At 37.4% G+C, this 25,403-nt stretch overlaps 11 protein-coding genes across 11 annotated transcripts; 7 read left to right on the top strand and 4 right to left on the bottom strand.

The window, feature by feature from the left end:
• The first annotated feature begins 867 nt into the window (after window positions 1–867).
• Window positions 868–1,533, top strand: B0P05DRAFT_542024 (uncharacterized protein). The gene has a single exon (XM_051578262.1). It carries the CDS (start codon window positions 893–895, stop codon window positions 1,424–1,426), a length of 534 nt encoding a protein of 177 aa, XP_051434801.1. The 5' UTR covers window positions 868–892; the 3' UTR covers window positions 1,427–1,533.
• Window positions 1,534–3,336: 1,803 nt separating this feature from the next.
• On the top strand, window positions 3,337–4,044 carry B0P05DRAFT_542015 (uncharacterized protein). Its single transcript, XM_051578261.1, has 2 exons — window positions 3,337–3,639; window positions 3,691–4,044. The coding sequence occupies exons 1-2, from the start codon at window positions 3,364–3,366 to the stop codon at window positions 3,892–3,894; spliced, it is 480 nt and encodes a 159-aa protein (XP_051434800.1). The 5' UTR covers window positions 3,337–3,363; the 3' UTR covers window positions 3,895–4,044.
• Window positions 4,045–4,122: 78 nt separating this feature from the next.
• B0P05DRAFT_542004 (uncharacterized protein) lies at window positions 4,123–5,914 on the top strand. The gene is made up of 8 exons (XM_051578260.1): window positions 4,123–4,516; window positions 4,561–4,622; window positions 4,669–4,843; window positions 4,896–5,213; window positions 5,259–5,399; window positions 5,448–5,562; window positions 5,628–5,723; window positions 5,767–5,914. The coding sequence occupies exons 1-8, from the start codon at window positions 4,143–4,145 to the stop codon at window positions 5,824–5,826; spliced, it is 1,341 nt and encodes a 446-aa protein (XP_051434799.1). The 5' UTR covers window positions 4,123–4,142; the 3' UTR covers window positions 5,827–5,914.
• Window positions 5,915–6,446, bottom strand: B0P05DRAFT_542002 (uncharacterized protein). The gene has a single exon (XM_051578259.1). The coding sequence runs from the start codon at window positions 6,431–6,433 to the stop codon at window positions 6,059–6,061; it is 375 nt and encodes a 124-aa protein (XP_051434798.1). The 5' UTR covers window positions 6,434–6,446; the 3' UTR covers window positions 5,915–6,058.
• A 794-nt stretch (window positions 6,447–7,240) lies between these two features.
• Window positions 7,241–11,375, bottom strand: B0P05DRAFT_542000 (uncharacterized protein). The gene is made up of 5 exons (XM_051578258.1): window positions 10,065–11,375; window positions 8,279–10,019; window positions 8,111–8,235; window positions 7,536–8,066; window positions 7,241–7,485 (listed from the first exon to the last, which is right to left on the bottom strand). The coding sequence occupies exons 1-5, from the start codon at window positions 11,190–11,192 to the stop codon at window positions 7,309–7,311; spliced, it is 3,702 nt and encodes a 1,233-aa protein (XP_051434797.1). The 5' UTR covers window positions 11,193–11,375; the 3' UTR covers window positions 7,241–7,308.
• A 625-nt stretch (window positions 11,376–12,000) lies between these two features.
• Window positions 12,001–13,237, top strand: B0P05DRAFT_541998 (guanine nucleotide-binding protein subunit beta-2-like 1). Its single transcript, XM_051578257.1, has 4 exons — window positions 12,001–12,080; window positions 12,136–12,150; window positions 12,215–12,302; window positions 12,353–13,237. Exons 1-4 carry the CDS (start codon window positions 12,047–12,049, stop codon window positions 13,164–13,166), a joined length of 951 nt encoding a protein of 316 aa, XP_051434796.1. The 5' UTR covers window positions 12,001–12,046; the 3' UTR covers window positions 13,167–13,237.
• Window positions 13,238–13,273: 36 nt separating this feature from the next.
• On the top strand, window positions 13,274–14,052 carry B0P05DRAFT_470440 (uncharacterized protein; the record flags this gene model as incomplete). The annotated part of the gene is made up of 2 exons (XM_051574554.1): window positions 13,274–13,766; window positions 13,811–14,052. 2 exons carry the CDS (start codon window positions 13,274–13,276, stop codon window positions 14,050–14,052), a joined length of 735 nt encoding a protein of 244 aa, XP_051434795.1.
• Window positions 14,053–14,070: 18 nt separating this feature from the next.
• Window positions 14,071–16,194, bottom strand: B0P05DRAFT_470143 (uncharacterized protein; the record flags this gene model as incomplete). Its single annotated transcript, XM_051574536.1, has 7 exons — window positions 14,071–14,459; window positions 14,508–14,983; window positions 15,165–15,219; window positions 15,275–15,391; window positions 15,442–15,606; window positions 15,972–16,106; window positions 16,152–16,194. 7 exons carry the CDS (start codon window positions 16,192–16,194, stop codon window positions 14,071–14,073), a joined length of 1,380 nt encoding a protein of 459 aa, XP_051434794.1.
• A 1,506-nt stretch (window positions 16,195–17,700) lies between these two features.
• Window positions 17,701–18,535, top strand: B0P05DRAFT_470250 (uncharacterized protein; the record flags this gene model as incomplete). The annotated part of the gene is made up of 2 exons (XM_051574541.1): window positions 17,701–18,237; window positions 18,290–18,535. The coding sequence occupies 2 exons, from the start codon at window positions 17,701–17,703 to the stop codon at window positions 18,533–18,535; spliced, it is 783 nt and encodes a 260-aa protein (XP_051434793.1).
• Window positions 18,536–19,282: 747 nt separating this feature from the next.
• Window positions 19,283–19,719, bottom strand: B0P05DRAFT_541981 (uncharacterized protein). Its single transcript, XM_051578256.1, has 2 exons — window positions 19,608–19,719; window positions 19,283–19,555 (listed from the first exon to the last, which is right to left on the bottom strand). The coding sequence occupies exon 2, from the start codon at window positions 19,548–19,550 to the stop codon at window positions 19,323–19,325; it is 228 nt and encodes a 75-aa protein (XP_051434792.1). The 5' UTR covers window positions 19,551–19,555; window positions 19,608–19,719; the 3' UTR covers window positions 19,283–19,322.
• Window positions 19,720–20,028: 309 nt separating this feature from the next.
• B0P05DRAFT_541978 (uncharacterized protein) lies at window positions 20,029–20,852 on the top strand. Its single transcript, XM_051578255.1, has 2 exons — window positions 20,029–20,424; window positions 20,548–20,852. The coding sequence occupies exons 1-2, from the start codon at window positions 20,239–20,241 to the stop codon at window positions 20,761–20,763; spliced, it is 402 nt and encodes a 133-aa protein (XP_051434791.1). The 5' UTR covers window positions 20,029–20,238; the 3' UTR covers window positions 20,764–20,852.
• The last annotated feature ends 4,551 nt before the right edge of the window (window positions 20,853–25,403 follow it).

Here is a 25,403-nt window from a genome sequence, read left to right as displayed (position 1 = left end):
AACTATGAACACTGCTTCTCATATTTCATGAACAGATGTAACAATTGAATAGGAACAAATAGCACACAGGCCATTGCAGGAAATATGTGTTATACACTGCATTCTTTGCTCATTTGTTTTGCTGATCTCCTTCTCTTGACATGTTTTTTTCCTCTTAAAAGCTGCTGCGATTTAGGATGGCGCTAACAACATTTATCTTTTAAGAAATTTAGCGTTTTTGTGACAGTCTGGTTTTTTATTCCTTGAAAGACGTTCAGTTTGGTTTTTTCTCAACCATGTTTTGTTTTGTATGCTAATTGTGCAGGCGATAATTTTTTTTTTTTTTTTTCAATTTATGCAAATGTTCTCTTTATCTGTCTTGAGTCCGTCCAAAGCTTGCTAGAGCATGCTTTTTCGCGATCTGTTTATTTCAGATGGCGATTACATAGAAATCAATGCACCATATAAACACTACCTTTTTGCTATGAAATTTAGCGAGACTGCTTTTGTTTCTTTCTGCTTTAGAAGCAAACAAAATGAATAAGTTTTATGCTCAAGCATTGCATTTTGCTACAGGCCAATCAAAGCCAAACACATTATTCTGCAAAAGTTTATGTTTACGCAAAGCTACATTTTGAGTAAAGTACATAGTTTGCTTCTCTGGTGTACTGTTTTGTTTTATGCATTATCCTTTCAGTCAAAGCTCAATTTCATTCATGACCCCTACAAATCTAAATTACGTTTTCTTGGTTGATTGTTTATATTTGTGCTAATCCAAACATCTATCGACTGCTTTGTTTATTAGCAAAGAGTGTTGATCCTTTTTTTTTTTTTTTTTGAGCATTAGTATAAATAGAAAGGAGGAGGAAGAGAACTATAAGAAGCCATCATTAGCATTATTTTTCTTTCTAATATGCAATTCAAGTTCTTGACTCTCGCTGTTATTGCCTGCTTTGTTCTTTGTGCTTCTGCTGCTCCTGTAGGAAGCACGTCTCCCTCTGATGACTCAGGTTCTGCTGGTGGTGGGGTGGATCCTAACTCAGATCTCAATGAACTTTTGAGCGATAGTATGAATGCCCTCAGTGGCGCAACTGGTTCCAGTGATTCCTTTGGTCTCCAAGGTCCCAATACTGATATGGGCGCCGGTGTTGGTACTGATTTTGGTGGTGTTGGTACTGAGACAAACGCTAATACGGATGCTAGCGTTAGTGCTGGTACAGACGCTGGTGTTGGTGCTGAAACTGGCGCTGGCGTAGACGTTGGTAAAGATATTGTTACAAACGGTGGTGCAAGCGGTGGTGCAAACGGTGAATTTGCTGCTGGCGCAGGCGCTAATCACGGTGCGGCCGCTGGAGATGGTGCTACTGTTGAACTTGGTGCTAATGCAGACGCTTATAATTCTATGGGCTCTTCTGATTTTGATGCTGCTGGTAACGCCGGCCCTTAATAAGCATGTCCTTACAACATGCTTTCAGTAAAATAACATTGTGCATACTAAATAAACCATGAAATATCCTCAGAACCGATATGTTTTCAGTTTATTTAACATTTGTTTATACCTCAGCATTATAGTTATATGAAATCATGATCACTTTTTCTCTTAATGAGTAGAGAACAAAGCAAATCATGTATAAAGACTTAATTTTTTTTTGGGAACGGGAAAACTTTAAATTGAATTCAAGGGTTGTGGTTGTCGCACAAGCAAAATTTGATTTACAATATCTGTTACTGACGTATTTTGTGAAGCACACTCAGCTATATGTGTGTGTGTGTGTGTGTGTGTGTAATCCAACAAGTTTTTCTCTTCCCTCCCTCCTTCTATCAAGCATGTGTATTCAATGGCAATAAAACAGATCCATTGTCATGAATCATTCGGTGTGCGTGAGGATGGTGGTTACTGCCAACAACATCGTTTTTCGGTTCGAGGACTGTATTTGTTATGAATCTACAAGATCTGTTGTTACTATGAGCATTTCTTTACGCGAGCTCTTTTCGAGAATATCGAATGATTGGTTCATCTTTTGACGTCATGTAGAATATGTTTTGTCATTGCTGTGATGAAGCAACTATGAAGAACAACCACTTGTAAGCAACAACGATTGTTGTAATTATCTTTAACACGATATAGAAAACTGAAAGTATAAACAAAAAGGTGTTTGATCAGCTGAATCCGTAAGAGAAGAGAGTAATGATAAACACCTTGTTACCAAAGCCAATTGTTCAGTAGTTAGAAATTCATGTAAAAAAAAATCTTAATTGAGCATATAGAAGCCAGGGATTTTTTCCTTTGATTACACAAGAAAAAAAATAATGGCGATCCCTTGATACCCATATTTGTCAAATAATATCATGATTACTACTTGTCTCCTTCTCTTTTTTCTTTCTCTTTCTTGTCGAATTACTGTTACTTTGTCCATGTAACATTAACTGTATCATGATTTGGCATCTTGAAAGAGAGAAATAAAAAAAATAAATATATATCTTAAACAAACTTCGTCATAGCATAGCGTCACAGGCAAGCAGAACAAAGACTTCCTATTGGTTGTGAGCCAAAAAACGATGGATTCAATTTATTTATTTTATCGAATACAAACAATCTAACTTGATTTAGAACTTGTAAATGACGTATCCTGTCCACTGTCAGCACTAAAAGTAGAAAAGTCTCAATTTTCTGTGCCTTAAAAAAATCAAACAAGACAGAAAATAATTTGTGAGAAAAAGAAAGACAGACAAAAGGAGTATTTATTTCTTTTTTTCTTGTTTCTTCTTTCTCTCTTTCTCATATTTTTTTTAGAAAAAAAAAAGCTTATTTATTATATCATGACACAATCAACTACAGAAACAAATAATGGTTACTTTTCATTAGACCATCCAGTCATTAAACCAAGTCATAATAATAAAGTGGCCAAAAGTGGTTTATTAAACAGAAGACAGCAACATTCGGCTTATCTCCAACAACTGGAATTACCTTCTCTTCCTCCACTTTCTCAATTAATTCCTGTCTCAAAAATCAAAAAAGAACAACCAGAGACCAACTTGGAAGTTACGGCGACAACAGCAGATGTGGCAGCTGCTGTTGCAGCCGCTACCAACATATATCATCCACTTCAGTCACAACAACCTCCCATGTACTTTAATAGTAACGAATTTAATCAATCTCAACAAGCTTTTCCAGCCAGCAACATGTTGATGGATCCAGTTGCCTTTTCTTCCAACAACAACATGATGCCTCTCGATCCTATGTATTCGAACGGCATTGACCCTTCCAATGACCCTACAGCAGCAGCAGCAGCAGCAGCAGCAGCAATGATGGCCACTACTGCTTCTACAAACACACTTGCCAGTAATGCACCGAATGGCTATCTATATAACCAACCTCCTATTATGCCAGCTCAAGAACCCATGCAACAACAACAACAACAACAGCATCAGCAACAACAACAACAACAACAACAACGATCTCGTCAAATGTCCAATTCAAGCGCTTCTTCTGCTGAAAAGATATACTCTTTTGTGGCTATTCCTGGTACGAATCAAAAGAAGAGACCTCGAAGACGATATGATGAAATTGAGAGATTATACCATTGCAACTGGCCAGGCTGTACAAAAGCATACGGTACTCTAAATCATCTAAATGCGCATGTCAGTATGCAAAAACATGTAAGTATATTTCAACAGTGTGATATATACATGATATTTACAATATTTTAGGGTCCTAAAAGACATCCTGCTGAATTCAAAGAAATGAGAAAAGAATGGCGTAGACAAAAGAAAGAAAAAGAAGCTCATAAAAAGAGAAGTGAAGAATTGTTAAAGCAACAACAACAGCCTATACTGAATAATGCTTCGTTTTCCAACATGCCTTATACTCCTCTGCCTACAAATGGTTCAATGCCAATGAATAGTTTTTATTAGACAATTTCTTTCTTTTATTTTGTATTTAATCCCTTTTCATCTTCTTTTCTTAAAAAGAAGACCTGCACATATCCGTACATAACATTTTGTAAATGAAAAAAGTGACAATACCATTGAATAAAATATTACATCATTCATTTTCACTGTAAACTTTCTTTCTCATGGCTGGGTTTAAAACGACCACAGTAGTAATGCGGAAAAATACACAAGAAATTCTTTTCTTTTTTTCTTCTTTATTAATATTTACCATGGAACCTCAACAAGAAACAGAATGGATAAAGATAGCCAAAGAGCTATTTTCTAAATTCAACATTGCCAATCTACTGTTTTGTTACTGTCTGCCATTCTTTTATGTGTTTTATCCAGCATTACTGATGCCTGCCATCTTTTTGCGTTCACTGTCGTTTGTTATTGGTTGGGCCTACAAACTTGTTTCTGCACATCATCATCATACTGAGTTTCCTGGCAGAACAAACGATAAATTCAACAGAAATCAAGAAGTGGACAACGAAATGGACAATATGTATTTCTGGTTACAGCGATGTTCTATCTGCCTTGACCAGACCTATAGTTTGTGCCTAGAGTCTTGTCGTGATCAATTTTGTCAAGATTGTTTCTCAAGGTAAGAAAATAATTCCCACCCGTCTCAATAACATTAGAATGTAGATACATTGAAGAAATTGTCAATCAGTCGTGGGGATTGGGCGTCACTCGCATTAAGTGTCCAGGTAAATTGATATTTTAAGCATTGATTGTTTGACTCATTCATTGTAGTTTGCCAAGAAGTCATTCACCAATCTGAATGGAGTCGATATGTATCACCACATATTGTTGAGAAATACAATAGATATAACCAACCTTATCGTCCATTCAGTCGACACTGTCTTACTTGTCAAGACCCTGTTGCACCATGTCAGTCACCTCGTTCACAAGGTCTGTCAAGAGAAAAGTAAGTTTAAAAACATGTAATTTTTTTTTCTTAAAAACTCTTTACGGTTTAGTCGACTTGAGAAAATTGCAGACCATTTAGATAAATTCTCAAAATCGATCCATCATCCCACTGTCTCAAGACGAGCAGATGACATCTTGGCCAGTTTTCTGGCTGCTTGTCAAAAGACTGGATCCACTTTTCGTATCGGTAAAGTCCAAGACCTTTATAACCAAATGATACCTGGCTTATGCAGCATTGTTGGTCAACAATCTGATCTTTATGAACAAGCTTCTGATATATCTAAACAACTGGTTGCCTTGGAAGTAATACCTGAGACATGGAAACAAACTCAATTTTGGCATGTAGCCAATTTCCCCATAGAGACATGGTAAACCCCATCATTTACGTCAATATCATCTCATTTTATCCATAGTACCAATTGCGGAGATAAATTATGTCTTCAATGCGGTGAATATGCTCATCACAACATGAGTTGCTTGGAAAATCTGCAGCACAAATTAAAGCAAAGTGATACTCATACAGAACTAACCATTCAATGGAAATTAAATCACACGTGAGTCTAAAGAGTTCTTTAGATTAGTTGGCTTACAGAAAAGTATAGTCGACCTTGTCCAAATTGTTCTGTCATGATTAATCGTGATGAAGGCTGTAACAAAGTGGATTGTTTGTTGTGTGGATACCGTTTTTGTTGGCGATGTGGAACAAGTTGGTCACAGGTAAGTACATACACACACATATATATATATAAACAAACAAGATAAACTCATTTTTTTTATTATAGCAAACATGTGGCTTTTATCAATGCGGTGAACAACAACAACAACAACAACAACTAAAAGAACGACAAAAAGATCTAGAATTTAATCATAAATCAAAGGTAGATGCATTAAAAAAAAAGTTATTATTTATCTCTGTATTAGGCTGAATTAGGTGTACCTGATATGCATGCAATTGATGCACGTCGACAACATCCTTTATAAATGATACCAACTTATCTCCCTCCCCCTTCTCCTTCTTTCCAAATATGTATAAATAGTGTATAAGCTTTGTTTTATTTTTATTTAAATGCCAAAAAAAAAAGAATACGATGTTGTTGTAGTATGTAGGATGAAATATGTACATTTTTGTCTCCCTTTTTTTCTTCTTTCTTTTTTCTTCTTATTTTATACATGAAAGAAGCAAAAAAAAAAAGAGTATATACATGAAATGAGGTTAGGAAGAAATTAAGTCAAGAGCCAATCGAATATCGTCTTCTAATTGAAGGTTCATGTTGAATAAAGCTTCTTCATTTGTGTCATCACTGACAAATTTTCTTTTTTTATGATCGGGTTCTTGTTCTTCCTTGACAAAGGGTACTTCAACAAAGTCCAGTTCGGCAAAGATATCTTCTTCTTCGTCTTCATGTTTACGCTTGGTTACAATAGAGCTGTCATCATCATCTTCTTCGGATAGTTCGGGCATGTCGTCCCAATCAAGGACAGCCAATGAGTCGTTACACAAATTAGGTGAGCTTGGAATAGATGTTAAGCCAAGAATATTTAGCAATTCGATATCGTCGACTGTGGCTGTGACTGTGCTCAGATCCATTTTTTGATTTGTCATAATAGAAATAATTTTTAAAATTAAGAAAGGAAATAAGTCTGAGGTATTTATATGAATGTCGGGAGGGGGGTTTAAAAAAACGTTTCGGGGGTAATAAGCGAAAAAAGAATTTTCTTGTACAAGCAATCGGGGATTAAACTATCTGAGTTTGAAGTTTTGATCGGTCATGTTTCGCATCACCTATGAGAATAGGGTTGTTCAATATCAGCCAAGAATAAAAAAGAGGGTTGCACGTGTGATTCAAAATGGTTTGTGTCGTATCAGCCATATGATAATGACAGTCTTTCTGGAATAAGCGCTTGTTTATTTTTCCTTAACCAATCAGATGCTTCCAAATAATTGTAATAATCGACTAATATGTACAACCTTATTGAAACGGGAGAAACCCGAGTCTAAAATAAAAAAAAAGTTGCTTACATACAATAAGTGGTTGAACGTCATTTAATGAGAAAAAAAATTTTTTTTTTTTAGGTTTAGGCGTTCATTTGTGATCTCCAAGTAAACATTAAACTTGATACAAATCAGGCACATTGTTTAATCTTGTGATGTTGTCAATATATAGTCTCCTTTGGCCTAACTCCTTAAAAAAAAAAAAACTTGTAAAACAAACCAATTTTTTTTTACTGAATTAAAGTTTGAGATGGGCATGTTTTAATTAAATAAGTTGTACAATGGGATCATCTTAGTATGAGAAAAAGTGTATGCACGCTCGCGCGCGGGTTAGTCTTTTCTTATTATTCTTGCCTTTTGATGTTAAAAGTAGTACAACGACTAAGAAACTAGCGTAAAAATATAATAAAATAAGCATATCATCCGTTTATTTAGTTGTATAGAGAGGCATCAAAAACTCCATTCTAACTTTATTTCATGTTCTTTTTGGATTTGGTTTCCTGAACTAGGAAATTCGATTCGCTTGAATGAAGCATGACCTGGGTATCAGACTCACTTCTTGAAGGCTTTAGTGTAACCCTGCTATTGTTTTGTCGTTTGTTACTATTATTGGAAGGAATATCATAAATGGAAGAAGATCTCCTTGACTTGATCAGGTTACTGACACCAGGAAGCAAAATACCCTTTTTTTTGGTACCTTGCTTAGTTCTTCAATTCGCTTTCTTTCTGCTTCTACCATTTGTTCTCGTTCAGCCTCCATGGTGGCAGAAGCGATCTTTTTCGTATCATTCGACTTCTTTTTCCATCGTCGCCAACCTTCGAAATCAATCAAGGATTGCATACAGCCCCATTCAATGATCTTTTTTTCAAGCCATTCTAGACTGACGGGCTTGGTCAGAAAATCATTGCATCCAGCAGCCAGGGCAGCATGTCGATCGGATTCCAACGACGAAGCGGTCAATGCCACAATGATCACAGGGGAACGGAAAATAGAGGGTGGTGCTTTGTCTGTCTCTGCCATACGTTGAATATCCGCTGCGACTGCTTCAATTTCATAAGAAGGTTCTTGTGCGTTCATCAAAGTAGCTGCTGTAGCTGCTGCTGCTGCTTGTTGTTGACGCAAAAAGGAAGAGGACATGGGCAAGACACCAATCTTTTGTTCTTTTTCTATAGATCGAATCATTTTTGTCGCTTCAATACCGTTCATGACAGGCAATTGAATATCCATCTAAACAGACATCAGTTGCATGTACTTGTCGTTATATGACTTACCAGAATCAAATGGAATCCGCCCATTTTCCATTTATCGACTGCTTCTTTACCATTACTAGCCACAGAAAACTTGATTTTATGCTTTTTCATCCAGGCAGATAAAATGGCTTGATTAATAATATTATCTACATCATGGTCAGCATGCTTTTTCTATGCATCCATGTTTACCTTCTACAATTAACACATTGATAGGTGGACTCACGACATCAGCAAAAGGTGTACCCTTTGTCTTTTTCTTTTTCTTGTGTAGTTTGATCGTGTTAGACATTTTCTTTTTGGGCGTGTCTTCTACAGGAACTGAGGATGGTGTACTGTCATTAGACAGTTCGTTTGTTTTCTCTTCAGAGACAGCAGACGATGAATTGGGTGCTGATACATCAGATGAGTTTAATAATGCAGTTGAGCCACTACTGTTTTCTTCCTGTGTGATGGCAGCAGCAGCAGCAGCAGCTACACTCGCTCCTGGTATGGCTACTGCAGGCGATGTCGATCCACCTAGAGAACTCATCAAGGGCGTGTTCTTGGCTGTCAAATAATCATCGACACCACCATTATTGTTTGTCGAACGACGTCGATGCGTAGAGGCCCCAGGACTTGCTTGTTGTTCTTGATGCTGCTGTTGAGAGGAGAAATAGTTATCAGGAGGATTAAAAATGCCACTAAGAGGTCTACCATTACGACGACCTGGTGAATCACCTGCGGGCGGTGTCTGACCGATCGAAGGAGACACTTTGGCTATTTCATTCGGTGATTGTTGCTGCTGAGCCATTTCTCTTTGAACCAGCATGGAAATCGCAGGCGGCATAGGACTGGATGGCGATGTAGCAATCGCACTAAAGTGGGGCTCCACAACAGCATTATACCAAGCCGTATGTAATGCAGTCAAGAACCGTCTTGGTCCTGCTGGTTTTGGCACGACAACAATGCGAGGCATGCTGAATGGATCGCGTGAGGGCAGAAATGCATAAGATTGAATGGTATCTCGCACCGCCTTGTATTTTGTCAATGAAGTGAAATGAATAATGGCTATCGTGCCTTGATGAAAGAAGTTTTGGTGCGACGTAGATCCTTTTTTACTATGGTGATGGTGATGATGATGGTGTAGGCCACGGCGATTATGATGCGCCTGTAAGACAGTAGCTGAGACTGGTGGCTGTGCATGGAACTCGTTGAGTTTACTTTCAAGTGTGGCAATATCATCATCAATCAAGATAAAAGCAGGTGGAATGGCATGAATGTGTTCTTCTTCAATGGCTGGGGAAGGGACAGGGGGTGTGGTGGGCACACGCGGATGAGGTGTGGGCAAAGCTGGGTCTGCTGTTTCTTGCTGTAGAGAAGGCGTAGATGCAGCAGAAGAATAAGACGATGTACTACTCTCAGCCGCAGGTTCTTGTTGTCTTGATGTGACAGGAACATGACTGATGTCTGTATTCCAACTGGCTAGAAAGCTCGTTAAATGTTTAGCAAAGATACTTTGTTCATGTGCATGAAGCACCATTTTAAGACCCTTTAAGTTTTCTATGAATTTCATCAGTTCCTTTAGGCTTGGCTCATTCGAGAATTTGATATTGGCATAATGGTTTTTGAGCAAGAAGCTGTCCCTTAAAATGAACATTTTGCTTGCAGTGTCTCTTTGACTGCATTTCAGCTCAAAAGTAAATTCAAATCGAGTTTGGTTACTTTCAAGGTTCTCCTCCACAGTGCTACTGGCATGGATATAAGATAAGAGTTGAGCTGTCAAATTAGCATTGGGTAAAAGAGCAGCATTGGCATTGCGAATCGAAGGAGAACTGGTGTGAGTGATATAGAAAGTAATTTTGGATATGTGAGGGTCTTTGAGTGGTGTGATATTGAGTCCTACTTCAATGCAGGCACCAGGAGTGCAACATTCTAGTATGTTTCGTAAATGCTAAGTACAGGTTTAGTCAACATATTTAAGTGTCTATTGGCTTACGTTCAGTAAAGCATGTCGAATAGCGCCTTCATCGCCTACGACAAGCAGATGATGCAAATTATTGTCGCAATGATAAATGACAAAATTAACATCCAACTTGGAAGCAACACCAGCCAAGGCATCACCTACATTCTGGAGCAATTCACCAATGTCAAATTCAGCATGCACAAGCTCTGGTAGTTGAATAGACTGTGTGTTTCGAGACCAGGCTTGCTGTGTCAACTTGGACAAAAGAGGTAGATGTGAACTCACATGACACACTTGTCGAATGGTGGTATTGATTGCTGAAATACTGGAGATAGGCACAGCCAGTGAACAAGCTGACAATAGTTCATGTGTGTTGGCCAAGATAGAAGCAGGTGAGAATTGTTCGAGTGTAGTGATGACCATCAACGCTACATCTTGAATTTCCTGTGATATTGTACTCAAGAAAGCAATGCGATGATTACTAAAGTCTTCCGTGCACTGATCTACAATAACCTGGAGTCGATTTCGCTCATCAACAACACGTCGCTTGAATCTTTCTGTTTTTGCATCATTCGCGATCCATAAGCGCTTTGCAAAGGCAAACACAAGTGCTGCAAGTAAAGGTACGGCTACAAACTCAATGTGTTGGCGACCCATCACTAGATAATTGGTAGATGCCATTACAACTGCACTTGTCTGTGTCCAATTGAGGTATTGTCGAAGATGCTCGGTTCTGTTCCTAAGAACAAGCATCATAAATAGCCACCAAAGTAGATAGAGTGGTAAAATGACATGTGGCATCCATTCCTGATAATGGGAGACCAGGTAATACCAAGAAGGTATACTCCAAAAGACCATACTACAGGCCAATAAGGAAGTAGACAGACAAAGTATATTGGCAACGGTGATCATACGGAAAAGTTCTCTCAATACTTCATCCTTGTCATCATCGTCGTCTTCCAGATCATGAAGTTGAATAGGAGGTAGTCGAATCTGGTATATGTTTTCTTCCAACGGATCAGTGTCAGATGATGAACTAGAAGTGGAAGTAGAACTATGAAGGTACAAGTCTGTCGTTGTCCAGGCTGATCGAAGATAACCAAGGCGTGGTCTTGTTGGCTTTAGGTCGTTTGGTCGAGCTTTTGTCTCGAGATCTACCATCTCTTTCTCTCTTTCTTTTTTTTTTTCTTGTTATTTTAAATTTGGCGTAGAAAGAAAGAAAAAAAAATGATTTGCCTTGGGAATTTCTAAAATAATGCTGTCTCTATATCAAATCAGTTACAAATATGAAAAGAAAAAGGAGAAGCTTTTTCATTCTTCCCCTCATTAAAAAATAAAATAAAATATAAAAAAAAGGTTTTTGTTACACTAATAGTCCATAAACCACACTTTACCCGGTGAGGTGCTTTCTCGGGTTAGGAATTACCGGACGGAGAAATGCTCCATGATATGGCATGATGTGGTTAAAGACAATTATCTTCTTTTTTTATTTAAGCAATAACTTGTGTCTAAAAAGGAGGGGGAGGGAGGGGGGGGGGGAAGGAAGTTTTTAGCAAGATACAGGTTGAAAAAGAGAGTTGATTTGATATTTGATCAATTTTTGATTGAGCAAATCAAATTTTTTTTTCACCTGACAATGACAAAGCAATTATTCAAATAAGCATTGTCAAAGTAGCTTTTTCCATTTATATACACCATTACATTACTCTAGACTACAAAAAAAAAGGAAACTGATCTGCTTGGATTTGATCCTGAAGGTTCTTTCTATAAGTACAATGACTAACTATGTGTCTAACAACAACAACAAAAAAGACACAAGGCAGGAGAGTATCAAGATGGATATGCTTGGTGGTATGCGGTGTTTAAACTCTTTCGGCTGTCCGGGCAAATGAAGGGGGAGAGTGGGGGGGGGACTAGTAAGCAGCAAATAGGCCAGGAAGCAACAAGACAGCAACCAAATAACTAGACGTATAGAGTATGCAAATAAAGTTTCTTTCTTTTTCATCTCGCGAATAATGGATACTCTTACCTTGCGCGGTACTCTCGAAGGTAAACAAGAGATGGATGGATGGATAGATGGATGTACTAATCAATATGTATTTAGGTCATGGCAACTGGGGTAAGAGAAAACCAATAATTTTTTATATTATGCATAGATACATGTTGTTGATCATACCATATAGTCACTGCCATTGCTACCACCTCTGAAGCTCCTGATATGGTCTTGTCTGCCTCTCGTGACAGATCTATCATTGTCTGGAACCTTACCAGGTAAACATTGCAGTTGTGGTGTGTATGTGCGTATGACTTATTTTGAATAGAGACGAGATGAACTATGGTGTTCCCCGTAAGTCTCTTGTTGGTCACTCTCATTTCATTGAAGACATTGCCATCTCTTCTGACGGTCAATTCGCTTTGTCTGCCTCTTGGGATCAAACCCTCCGTCTTTGGGACTTGAACAGTGGTAATACTACCCGCCGTTTCGTTGGCCACACTAACGATGTCTTGTCTGTCTCTTTCTCTGCTGACAACCGTCAAATTGTCTCTGGTTCTCGTGACAAGTCTATCAAGTTGTGGAACACTCTCGGTGAATGTAAGTACAACATCACTGAAGATGGTCACTCTGAGTGGGTCTCTTGTGTCCGTTTCTCTCCTAACCCTGCTAACCCTGTCATCGTTTCTGGTGGTTGGGACAAGCTCGTCAAGGTCTGGGATTTGGCCAAGCTCAAGCTCCGTACCAACTTCATTGGTCACAACGGTTATGTCAACACTGTCACCATCTCTCCCGATGGTTCTCTCTGTGCCTCTGCTGGTAAGGATGGTGTTGTCATGCTCTGGGATTTGAACGATGCCAAGCACTTGTACTCTCTTGAAGCTGGCTCCAACGTTCACGCCTTGACCTTCTCTCCTAACCGTTACTGGCTCTGTGCTGCCACTGCCAACGGTATCAAGATCTGGGATCTCGAATCCAAGTCTGTTGTTGATGAACTCCGTCCTGAATTCCCTCAATTGGGTAAGAGAAAGAACCCTGATCCCGAATGTTTGTCTGTCTGCTGGTCTGCCGATGGTGCCACTCTCTTCTCTGGCTACACTGATAACATCATTCGTGTCTGGCAAGTCACCCGTACTCTTTAAATAAGAGAGAGTATATATCACACTTTTTTTAGATCAATAATAAAGGAGTATTCTTCATCTTTTTTTTTTTTATTTTTTATTTCGCACCTTTTTTTCTCTCTCTTAATATGAATCCTCCTGGATTTTTTACTTCGAATGAAACGAGTAGCTGGCTACTCTATATACTCACTGACTCTGCTTTACCAACAGGTGGGTTCGTTGCTTCTTCAGGCTTAGAAGCAAGTTGGCAAGCAGGTCTTGTGGATAACAAAAACCTGGTGGACTTTGTCACATCGTCTTCTCATAATTATGCTTCCAACACGAACTGCTTTGTCAGAGCAGGTTATGAGGCACCTGATCATGATGATCCTATTGCTCATCTAACAGCATCTGATGCTACTTGTGATGCTGTCATGGCAGCCAATTCAGTAGCTAAAAGAGCTTCCCTTGCACAAGGTATTGCTATGCTCACTTTATATCTGAAGTGTTTTACCGAGAAAAGTCAAGCAGACGATATCAAGGTTGTCAAGAAGTGGAAGAGCATGATTCGAGCAGAAAAAGTTGACGGTCACTTTGCTATTTGCTATGGTCTCATTTGTCGTTATCTTCAAGTCGATTTAGGTATAAGCAGTTTAGTTTGACATGGACTTATGGATTGCGATTAGAGAACACATTGCATTTATGGCTTTATCTGTTTACAAGAACCATTTATTCTTCTGCAGTTCGTCTCAACATTGTAGGTCCTTATGAAGCACAGAAAATGTTACTTGAGTCAAGAAAATTAGTTGAAGTGATCCTGGATCAAACCAAGGATATGGAGATAGACAACTGTTGTCAAACAAACCCATTACTCGATGTTTGTCAAGGCATGCATGACCGACTTTATTCTCGATTATTTAATAGTTAGGATATACACATAATAAACTTAGACTCTGCAGTTTGTAAATGCCATGACCAAGATGTCAGTGGCACCTACTTCAGACAAGCGATCCATAACTTCACCCTTACTCTTCTTTTCAATCATGGCAGAGACAGCGACCCAACCTTCGTGAGAGTCCAAGGAAGAGACAGTGGGGCCTTGACGACCAGGTGTGATTTGAACAGCGCGAGCCAAATTGTCGCGTTCAACGTTGTAGGTACACAAGACATATTTGTTGGCAGTGATGACACCACGGATACGTGATGTAATCTTATCGATCAAATCCTGATACTGTGAGTTCTTGTTACTCATCAAGACAGATTGAGTGTCTAACAAAGTATGAATGTCGTGAAGACCAGCTGCACGCATTGTTTCACCAGATTCTACAAGATCAACTACATAACGTATAAGAGACAGTGATGTTGTTATCTATATGCACTTACTGATACCGTCAGCTAGACCTAGAGCACAAGCAGCTTCAACGGATCCAGAGACATAGTTAATGATTGTCTTGGTACCCTTGGCTTCATCAATGGGTTCAAATACCTTTCTGGCAAAAGCATCAAAACTGGTCACAATACGCTTACCAGCCAATTCCTCAATGTTGGTAAAAGGACCCTTGACAGGCACTTGAACACACAAACGACATTTACCAAAACCGAGTTCCATAATCTCTGTTACTTTATCCTCTACCTCGTTTTCGACAATCATGTCTTGACCAGAGATACCCAAGTCAACATTACCTTCAGCAACATATTTAGGGATATCAGCAGCAGGCAAAAAGATGAGAGCAATAGGCAAGTTGGTACTGAGGGCAATATCTTGACGTGAACGACGATTGAAGTGGATATCCGAGCCTGTTAAAAGCTGCATACATTGTTCATATAGACGGCCTTTTTTAGGAACAGCAAATAAAAGTCTATCGTTAAGGTCTTGAACAAAATCCATAATGTTAGAAAGAAAAAAGAAGAAGAAAAAAAAAGAGAGAAATCCGATCCTATACATTTTTTTTGGAACTCAGTGAAAAAGGGGAATTTTAATTTCTACAAATCTAAAGAGGTTCTTTATTGTTGCTGAGTAGCTTCATGACCAATTCAAACATAAAGACAGCAGAAGCATTAGTAGGGAATGCGCGCAAAAATGAAGGCAAAAAGCCTACATAAAAATAAGTAAATAAATATCTCGTCATTCCTATTCCAGCTTTTTTTACCTCTATAAAAACCAGCTAATCCTTCTGTTCGGTATAAATAGCGAGCCACTGCTGAGGGTGTAGGGAACTTCTTGGGATGCACATCAGGTTGTGTCATGTAGCGGTTTTTCACCACGTCTATATAGGCATACGTTATGTAATTGTGACTCATGAACATTCTGAGTTACCTGAAGGAAAAGCGCCAATCCAAAATGCAGTAGCACTTAGACCACCAGCAATAAATGACACTGTTCCGTCACTTAGGTTCTTTTTTTTCAATTCGCGCGAAAATACTTCGTATGAACTCCAGAAAACAAAGAACCAACTACGAAATAACATGGTAGGCAACAAACCTTGCCATAAGCCAAATACACCATTGTTCCGCACCTAATCAATGATTATCCAATCCAGCCGCTTAATCTACTTACCACTTGTCGAATACAATCAATAGGCCCTTTATAGATTTGTGATTTTGTGTCGTATTGCACTTGTAATCGAGCTTTGATTTGCTCAACAGGCGTAGCGACAAAAGATACAGTAAGACCACCTGCTAACCCTGCAAGACCATGTTGAAATAGACTGAGTGGTTTATCTCCGTTCCATGCTTGTTGAACCATACGCGCATTATGAAGTGTTCCTAACCTTCATATATGTATGCATCAGTCAAATGCTATTGTTCCCTGATATACATACATAAGCGAGTCCATAAACATCCAACCAACAAGAGGCGGAGTAGCTCCTTTATAGACACCTCTTATTCCTTCATTTCTGACAGTTTTTAAGAAACAATCCAATGGTCCATTAAATCGGCCGTCTGATTTACTTGTTGTTTGCATACGAATTTTGACAGTATCTATGCGCATATCAATACCCTTACCTTCACATTGTGATCACTTACCGAAGGGATGTCCAACAACCAGTTTAGTTATGCCTGAAGCCATGCCAGCAGCAAAACCTCGGACACGGTTCTGCAAAGACTGGTCTGTCAACTCTGGGTTGGCCTCAGCAGCAATTGCTGATAGATGTAGATATATTAGTCACTCATGTTTGTATTTATAGACATATACCTTTTGACATGTTTGAGAGAAAAGAGAAAAAAAAAGAAAATGCATATATCAAAGTATAGATCATCTTACTAAATCAAGTCACGCATCGAGTCTATTCTTCCTTATCCAGTAATTTCTTTGAGCCAATGGAATCCTTGTTGCAGATAAAAGAAGAAGCGGTAAGCTTCAAGAGTTGTATTTGAGCATATAGTCCTTATATTTCATAAAATATGGCATTATTGGCATGCTGAATTCTCTAGTACATTCGAGAATAATTCTTGAACTTAAATGCTTACTTTTAATTTTGTACCCGCTTATGTTAAGATAGTTTGAAAATGCTAAAATGTACTAAAGCAATCTTTGTTCAATTGACACAGATAAAACTCTGATTTGTTTCCAATTAATATTGAAAATGACTCTACTGCTAATATTTCTGTTTGGTAGGACAACAGGCAAGAAAAAGATAGTCATGTGTCCTCAGCTTTTTTTTTTCTTTTTTCTTTTTTCTTTTTGATCAATCTCCCCACACATTAAATTAGACCATTCTTTTCCTTTTCTTTCTTTCTTTCTCTTCTTTCAACCCCCCTCTTCTCTTTATTCATGTCTCAAGGAGTCACTACTACTACAAACAATAACAACAGCAACAACAACAACAACAATAACAACGGCCTAAACGCATATCAAAACTACTTTTCGTTTACACCAGTGTCTAATCTCGAAAGCCAAGGGAAAAGGAAAATTATAACAGAAACATGTACACACTGTCAAAAGGTATATGCTCTACATTTAGATGCATTTACTTATTCATATATTAGGCAAATTTAGTCTGTGATGGAAGTAAGAGCAAGCATTTATTTTTTTTATAGCATCTTTTCTCACGTTTTAGCTTAGGTCGACCATGTCAGGGATGCATCAAACGCTGTTTATCAAACAGTTGTTCAGACATACGCAAAAAGAGTAAAGTCGCTACTACACCGTCCTCAGAAGAATGTAAGCATGAATTTGTACCCGCTCTTTTTCTAAAAATTACTTGTTTTAGTATATTCTCCTACAGCCGATGTACCATTTACGCCAGCAGATCAACCACTTGGTATGACTATTCTATGTTTTTTTTTATTTACCCCACAAATTTTCTAACTAGGCTACATTTTAGGGAATTCAAACTTTATTGATACCTGCCAGTTATTTAATTTTTCTCTCACAGACCTAGGCTTTGGATCAGAAGCTACTGGGCTTGAATATGGCATACTTGGAAACATGGGCGTGGAGGAAAATAAGCCTGCATTAACAACAAACACAAGTAGTAGCAGTAGTAGCGGTACTAGTGATAACAGCAGCAATCTTCAAGTACTGTCTGCCTTATTTCCTTTTACGTCTTCTTCGCCTTCTCCCACAAGTCCAATGCCTCAACAACAAATACAGTTTCAACATACAAATTCGCCTACAAAACAACCACAACGTCAATCTTCTTTACAATACTCTTCTTCACCTGCGAATAACAAGCGAGATAGTATAGCATCTACAGCATCTAAGAACAGTAGCAATAGCAGACGCAAGGGCAACAATGGCAACACACCTGAAGCAGTCTATAACAGTGTACGTAAACCATTCAATTATGCTGAGGGATTTCATTACTTGATCCAGTATGTCACAGATCGTATGGCACGTGAGGACTTGATGCGAATCAGTAGAGCATTGTCGCTTTTTAGACCATCTTTTCTTTCTCTCATCATGAATTTGACAGAAGAAGATTTGGTGTTTATGGAAAAATGCTTCCAACGTACCTTGCTAGAATATGAAAAATTAATCAGCTTTTCAGGGACACCTACGGTTGTCTGGAGAAGAACGGGCGAAGTATGTTTAGTAGGCAAAGAATTCTCTCTCTTGACACAATGGACCAGAGACATGCTCCTGAACAAAAAGACGTATATTTATGAGGTAAGACGAATATACAGCCATTGTTTTTTTTTGGTACTAAACCTGTTTCAAGTTGATGGAAAACCAATCGGCTGTAGAATACTGGGAAAAGTTCTCAACTCATGCTTTTGATAATACAGATAAAGCCTGCAGTTATTCTTGTATTTTACGTACACCTCAACAAAAGCCTGTGCCTTGTACGTTTTGCTTCACTATCAAGCGAGATATTTTTGATTTACCTAGTGTCATTGTCGGCAATGTAAGTAAGTCCATGGTTATACGCAACCTAATTCTTTTTATAGTTTTTACCCATTCTTAGTTGATTATTCCCCGCATATTGTGTACATCTTTACTTCATTTATAATGCATTCAAATAAAACTAGCCAGAATTATCAGTCTACTTTAATTATATAATCATGTCAAATAGGCTAAAAGGGCCGCTCATTGCTGTGGTTTGACTGATACGCAATGAATAGGATTACAAGGTTTGCATTGGAAAATTGTATGTACCACTGGTCTTGAGTTTCTATGGACAACATTCGTCAGTGTCCTTGTGCTACATTTACTGCATATTTGACTTGCCAGAGTGATGTACACTTGATCGTCATTCTTGACCATCTTCTTGATAGTTTCTGTAATGCTTTTGGTGCGATAGATGCTTATCCAGTCAACATGAGGCAATCATAGCTTTGATATGCTTAATTTGAGCATTTTTTTAAAAGAAGCATGAATCTATTTTGAGCCATGAGCTGATTTACAGTGCTTATGGTTCCAAATGGCGGTTTTCAAAAATCATTTGGCGGTTTCCGAAAACCCAATTGGCGTAAATAAAAAATCAATAAGCATGAAAAACATTATCCAATCAGCGGCTCTCAAAGTCTCAATAAGCATAAATGAAATTTCCAAATAGCGTATCATTAAAATCAAACAGCAGACTCGCTATTGGCTCCAAATTCAGTGTTTGGCGATGATATGACTGAGCTGAAAAAAAAAACGACAGGATTAGATTAAAAGCGATAGGGTTGTCACTTTCAACTTGTCACTTTTAAAAAAAATTAATTGGGTAGGCTTTTATTATTTTTTTTTGAGAAAGAATATCTGAAAAATCATATTGATGACAATAAAATGTAGAATATTATATAAGACATTTGGTTATTTTTAAGTTCGTTAAATGTGCTCTTCAGTGTTTTGTAGTTCTTGTATCTTGAAAAATAACCTTCAGCCAATCCTTTGTCATAACAAACTTTCCAATTCATCTGTTTATGGGTTTTCAAGTATCCGTTCTTGAACTCTCTAGTATACTTCATGTCATTAAGTTGTGGTTCAGATGGCATTGGCGGTAAGATATCGATGTGTGTACTTCTTTTTGGCAGTTGAACATTAAGTGGCAGATCCAATGGTAATGGCATCATATCAGAATCGTCAAGAACTGGCCACTGGTACTTGTATAAGCAGGTCTCTACATATAGTACACCTGCACTTGCCAAACTTTTCATTTTTTTTATGCCTGTTTCACCTTTGTCGAACACCTCCAGTATCCTCTTGAATTGCTTCTTGGTTTCAATGGCAACGTCAATTAATCGCTCCACCATCGAATTGTGGTCCTGTATTTGATGGTCCAGTACTTCTTTTGCAATTTTGTATAATAAGATAACAGTAGGGTCCTCCTTATATTTTAATCCGAATAATAAACATTTTTGTTCCATAAGTACATACCCTACTGTCGCCAGAGGCTTGCTATTGATGCTAGTATCATTTTCGTTATTGATATCTTCATTGTTGTCGTTATTGGTATCAGGATTGCTCCGATTCAAAAAAAGACAAAAATGTAAAAGCCTTATACTGTTGTCACGGATTCACAAGGTACACAAAGATGGTTCGCTGCTGTTCTTGCCTTTTTTTCAAGGATATTTGATTCATCCATTGGATCCTTATCTACCGATTAGCTTTGAACCATATCTACAACGATTTGTTTACAACGACTGTTCAATCCTCAATTTCAACAACTCTGAGCTCCGCCAAATGTACTCAAGACATATTCCTGATATACAGTCAATGAAGGCTAGCATAAACACTACCCGATTTAAGCGCTTCCTTCGGATTTCAATTCCAGGTCGTACGAGGAACCTGTGGTATCGTCTTTTGCACAACAAAATCTCCAGCAAGACAATTACCGCCTTTATCCTGCAATTGCCAGGTGATAAGTGTGTATTTTGTGGTTTACCCCAAACTCCAGAGCACATGTTGTTTACATGCATGGCTAACAACGATATATGGCTAAATAATATCAATTTATATTTCAAACACCCATCTCGCTTCTCTCTTCCCCAGTTATACTTGGATGTAATTGATTTGAACGTTGATCATTACCAATTATTAGATACATACCTTCGTCTCAATAGCTTTGAAATTCTTTCTTCCGTCTTCTCCTCTATTTGGAATACCTACTGGCGTCATTATTCTGATCCTTGCTTTTACGATGGTCAAGTTATACTCGACGAAGCCATCAAAACAATACGAAAACTATCTGCTTACAAATACTTGTAAATTCTGCCTTTTTGAGACAAGTCACTGCTTCTTGCAATTGTTCTCTTTTAAATATATACCCCTATTCGATGAGTTTAATTAAATAAATCTTCATTCATAAAAAAAAACGAAAACTTCATGTTAGGGACTACGATTTAGCGCTTTTACTGGATCAAGAGAAGGCATATGATCGGGTACATCTTACATACCTTAAAAGAGTGCTGATAGGCTATGGTTTTCTGGAAGTGATTGCTGATACAATGCACAAATTACTCTCAAAAAACAAGATCAAAATTAACATTAATGGGTTCTTCACAAAAGAAATCAGGAAACGAAGAGGACTAAAACAAGGCGATTCATTATCACCAGTTTTGTATAACTTGACATTTGGCCTATTTATACGTTCGATTATACAAGATGGTGGGTTCAAAGGATATCAGTTTCGACTGCAAACACCAAGACCTGACTCTTCCCTTCCTGCTCCTATAACGGCTAAAATTTTTTGCTATGCAGATGATGCTTTAGTATTTGTACATAACTTGAATGATCTAGCAATACTACAACGACATATATCAACGTATTGTAGCGCATCAAATGCAAAAATCAGCTTTAACAAGATTGAGGCTCTATCTTTATCTGGTACAAACTCCTGGTCGTTTTGGCATAGGTACCTGCTATCACTACAGATACAACATATTCAGTCTTCTGTTGATGCACAACCTATTGTTTGTCTGGACTTTCCACTGATCCAATCGGTTGCACAAAGACAAAATTATCTTGAAACCTTCTTGGCAAAGATAAAAGCTGCCTGCTTGATACACTCTACTCGTTTCTTGTCAGTGTTAGGCCGTGCCACGGTGGTTAACACCTTGATATTATCCAAATGTTGGTATTTTCTTCGTGTAACACCGCTTACGAAGACTGAGATTCTTCGAATACGGTCTTTAGCACAACAGTTCCTAAACTTCAAGGTCTTTCCAAAAATTGCTTGGTCGACTTGGATTCTGCCGAAAGATGGTGGTCTGGGAGTCCTTGATCGATTATTGCAAAGAGATTCGCTTTGTAGTCGCTGGGTCTTCCCTCTGTTGAATCACTCTACCAATGCACACTGGTATTGCATACTCGCAAGGCACATTCAAAATACTTCTGGCGATTATGAGGTGACTATTCCTTTGCTCTTTCCTTTGGCTAGATACACTAGAACTTCTCACTTTGGGTGCGGTAAACGTATTTCAACAATCGATCTGTTATATGCCGCAGTAGATCGCTTGCCTCGAGATTTTGGCCAGATGACGCTATCTCACCAAGCATGTCTTAGTTTACCGATGAAGATCATTTTACAATCTTTAAGACCATGACTTCCTTCATTACCTAAAAGGGTTCAATTCGTTCCAGTTCAAGCATTTATGTTGTTCAGCCAAGATCTTCAGTCAATCCATTGGAAACATCCAGATCATATTTCGCAAGAGCTCGAAAAATTCTATCTTCAGATCATCCGAGGGATAGAAAGTAACAAGTACCAATTCTTCCCTTTCTTTGTCAAACACTGTCAACCTCTTACTGTAGAGGTATTGCCTACTGTACCATCATCACCATCATTATCTTTTGTTCCATTTGTCAACTCCTTCCAATTTGCGACTATGACTGGACTAATCATCAGGGTATCGACAAAGGAGTTTCTGTTAACTTGCCAGAGTGTTACATCTGTCCCAGAGCGCTTACAAGCTATATCTAGTGCCTTTTGGGTCAATTTTTGGAGATGGTCTCTGCTGCTAGTTGCTCGTAATATGCTCTACCGATTCCTTGTTTCCAAGCTACCCACAAGACAATTTCTTCACTCTAGGACAAGATGTTCAACTCTTAGAAGTAGCACATATCATTATAGAAAATTCAATCAACTAAAAAAAAGGAACGTGTATACAAGCGGTATAGCATAGCACAATACTTCATTTAGAAAAATCTCGATCAAAAAAAAGGATCTTGCATCTTGGAACATTTAATAAAGAATTAAAATAAAAAAGAACAAAACAGAGTGTCTATTCTCCTTCATCTTTTTTTTTCTTCTCCCCAGATTTCCATTCGGTGATTGGACATATATAGGCAAAAAATTATGCAAGGAGAAGCTTCAAAATCTTTAGTACAGGACAATATTAAATGATATATGTAAATACGGGATAAACACCATGGTATCTACCCCTATTTATACATATATATAGGTGCATATCTTTTCTATTGCAACAATACTTCTAACCACGTTGTCTACAGGCATTACTAAATTAGTAAATTAAGCCTAAGGATACTTCAAAGTTAGAGTTTATAATATTTATACAGCTTTAATTATATTTGACAAGACAAAAAAGAAAAAGAAAAACAAAATGTTGTTTTCTCGATATATTAATCCAGAATTGTTCTCATTCTGAACAAATAATTCTTATTTTACTCCCTTAACCAAAGTGTAATTGAGAAGAGTAGGTTTTTTTTTGGCTATATATGAGCCAAGTTTTTGTTTTGAAATTATTCTCTCGAACCCTTTTTTATGATCAACAATTAAATTTTTTGATTTGTTGATAATAAGACTAGCTCACAGACGATTCCAAACAGTTAGTTCTCTTTCTTTGCGGTCAAACAATACCTAAACTATCACTTATAGATTTTTTTAAATCATGGCTGTAAAAATAAAAGATTTTATAGTCGACCGAAGACCTCGTCCTCAAAATCCTAGGCCGCCATCATCTCCACCTTCTCCACCTTTACCCGAGTCACCACCATCGTCCGTTACAGTTCTTTATGCGTGTTATCATACTAACCATACAATTTTGGCTAAGTATTTTATCCTTAAAAAGATACGCCTTTCTTTAAGGATTCAACAACCATCTTACACTTCGTAGATGTTTATCTTACTCCAATCTTTTTTCCTGCTCATTCTTACCAATAATATCCATCCTCTTTCTGGACCCTCTAAGCTTTAATGCGTCACTCCTTGATGTATCTATTTGGCTCTAATTTCTGTATGGTTTTAAGTAATTTAAGTTGATTATGCTCTATAATAATAATAATAATAATAATAATAATAAAAAGCGCTGATATGTATGTAAGAATTTACTTGGCATTGTATGTGAACAGTAGACATGTTTATTAAAAGGTGCATCTTGTAGAGTATCGACCCAACAGCTACTTGTTTCTAGAAAAATTCTCTCCCCTTGTCATATTAGCCCTCGTCAAGAAAGCTCCCTAATGAAAAGAAGATCGATCATATCAGCATTTGCAGTAAACACAACATATATTTGTCATCTTACAGAAATACAATTTTACAATAAGTCCTTTTTTGTGGTACAAAAAAGTGCGCCCTGACATCTGTCTATTTATATTTATGAAATACAAAGAAGCCTTGCAAACTAGAATATCTGATAATTGAAAAGAAATAAAACAGTTCATGCAATCTAAAGATTTAGATTGATGAATTATATCTTTCAATTATAACTCAGCTTTGGTGATGAAAAATAACAAGGCTACTATTCACCAAAACTATTTGGCATCCTATGTATTAGAAACAATCAACGTTTATGAAAACTGAAAATAAAGAGGCAAGATTATTAGAATAATGGAGCTGATGAATTTCGAGACTTTGTCATTTAAAACCACTAGTTTTTGACTCACTTTGGCTTTCTAGAAAGCGCACAGATGGTTTTTTTGATCTCTCAGACAATAGAGATATCAATTTGGCTCACAAGCTGGCCTCAACAAAAATGGAAAATTAGAGTACATGGTTGGAAATGCTTGTTTTAAGGTTAAGAAGGCTGTTATCGAAATGCATAAAAATTAGTAAAATCTCAAGGTAAACAACAAAATATCGAGACTTTTTTTTTTGAAAATAATACATAGATCTCAATAAACATAATAGTCAAATGAATAATCTAAAAGACATGTATTTGCAAGAAAACTTGCTACAAAAATAGGTGCACGTATTTTCGATTTGAGCTCGCATTGTAGTATTGAGAATGATGCTTGCAACAAATGACGACGTACCATATATTAAGACAATGATTCCATGCACAATCATTAACCGCTTGTTAGCATAAAATGAATTATTTATTGTATTTACTTTATAAATGCATTCATTTGAACTGTCTTACTAAATAGAGCAGCACCTTCTTTTTGTAATGTGCGGGACTTTGTTCGAAAATAATTAGAGTTAAGAAGACATATAGTAGACGAGTCTAATAAGCTCATGCTTTCATATAAAGATCCATGCTGCTTTCAAGTGTCTGCATTGCATTAAAATAACTATTACCGTATATTAAAAAATATCAAAAATGAATATTGATGTATAAGCAAAGAAAATCTTTCTAGACAAAATTTAAAAGCGGCGTACAATTTTAATTACAATAGGTATCTTTTATGATTTCTATTCTTCATTTTTAAATGTCTAAAGTTTTTAAAAAGTTGTCTACTTGAGTTCTTATCAAATACTTCGTTAGTTCAGGTTTTTGATTTTCGTTTACAACGCAGCTTACAAAAGCCATTATGCCTGATTTTCCCCGTTTGGTGAGTGTAACTGATTTGGCAGTCTAGGTCTAATCACATTATGTAAAACAGAAGTATTGGTTCTTTTTTTAATTCCCAGTTTTTGTTCAAGACAGGAACACAAACATATCATTTTT

The sequence above is a fragment of the Gilbertella persicaria genome (assembly GCF_025201335.1).
Source record: "Gilbertella persicaria strain CBS 190.32 chromosome Unknown B0P05scaffold_20, whole genome shotgun sequence".
Lineage (NCBI taxonomy): Eukaryota > Fungi > Mucoromycota > Mucoromycetes > Mucorales > Choanephoraceae > Gilbertella > Gilbertella persicaria.
This window is presented reverse-complemented; position numbering and strand designations above follow the sequence as displayed.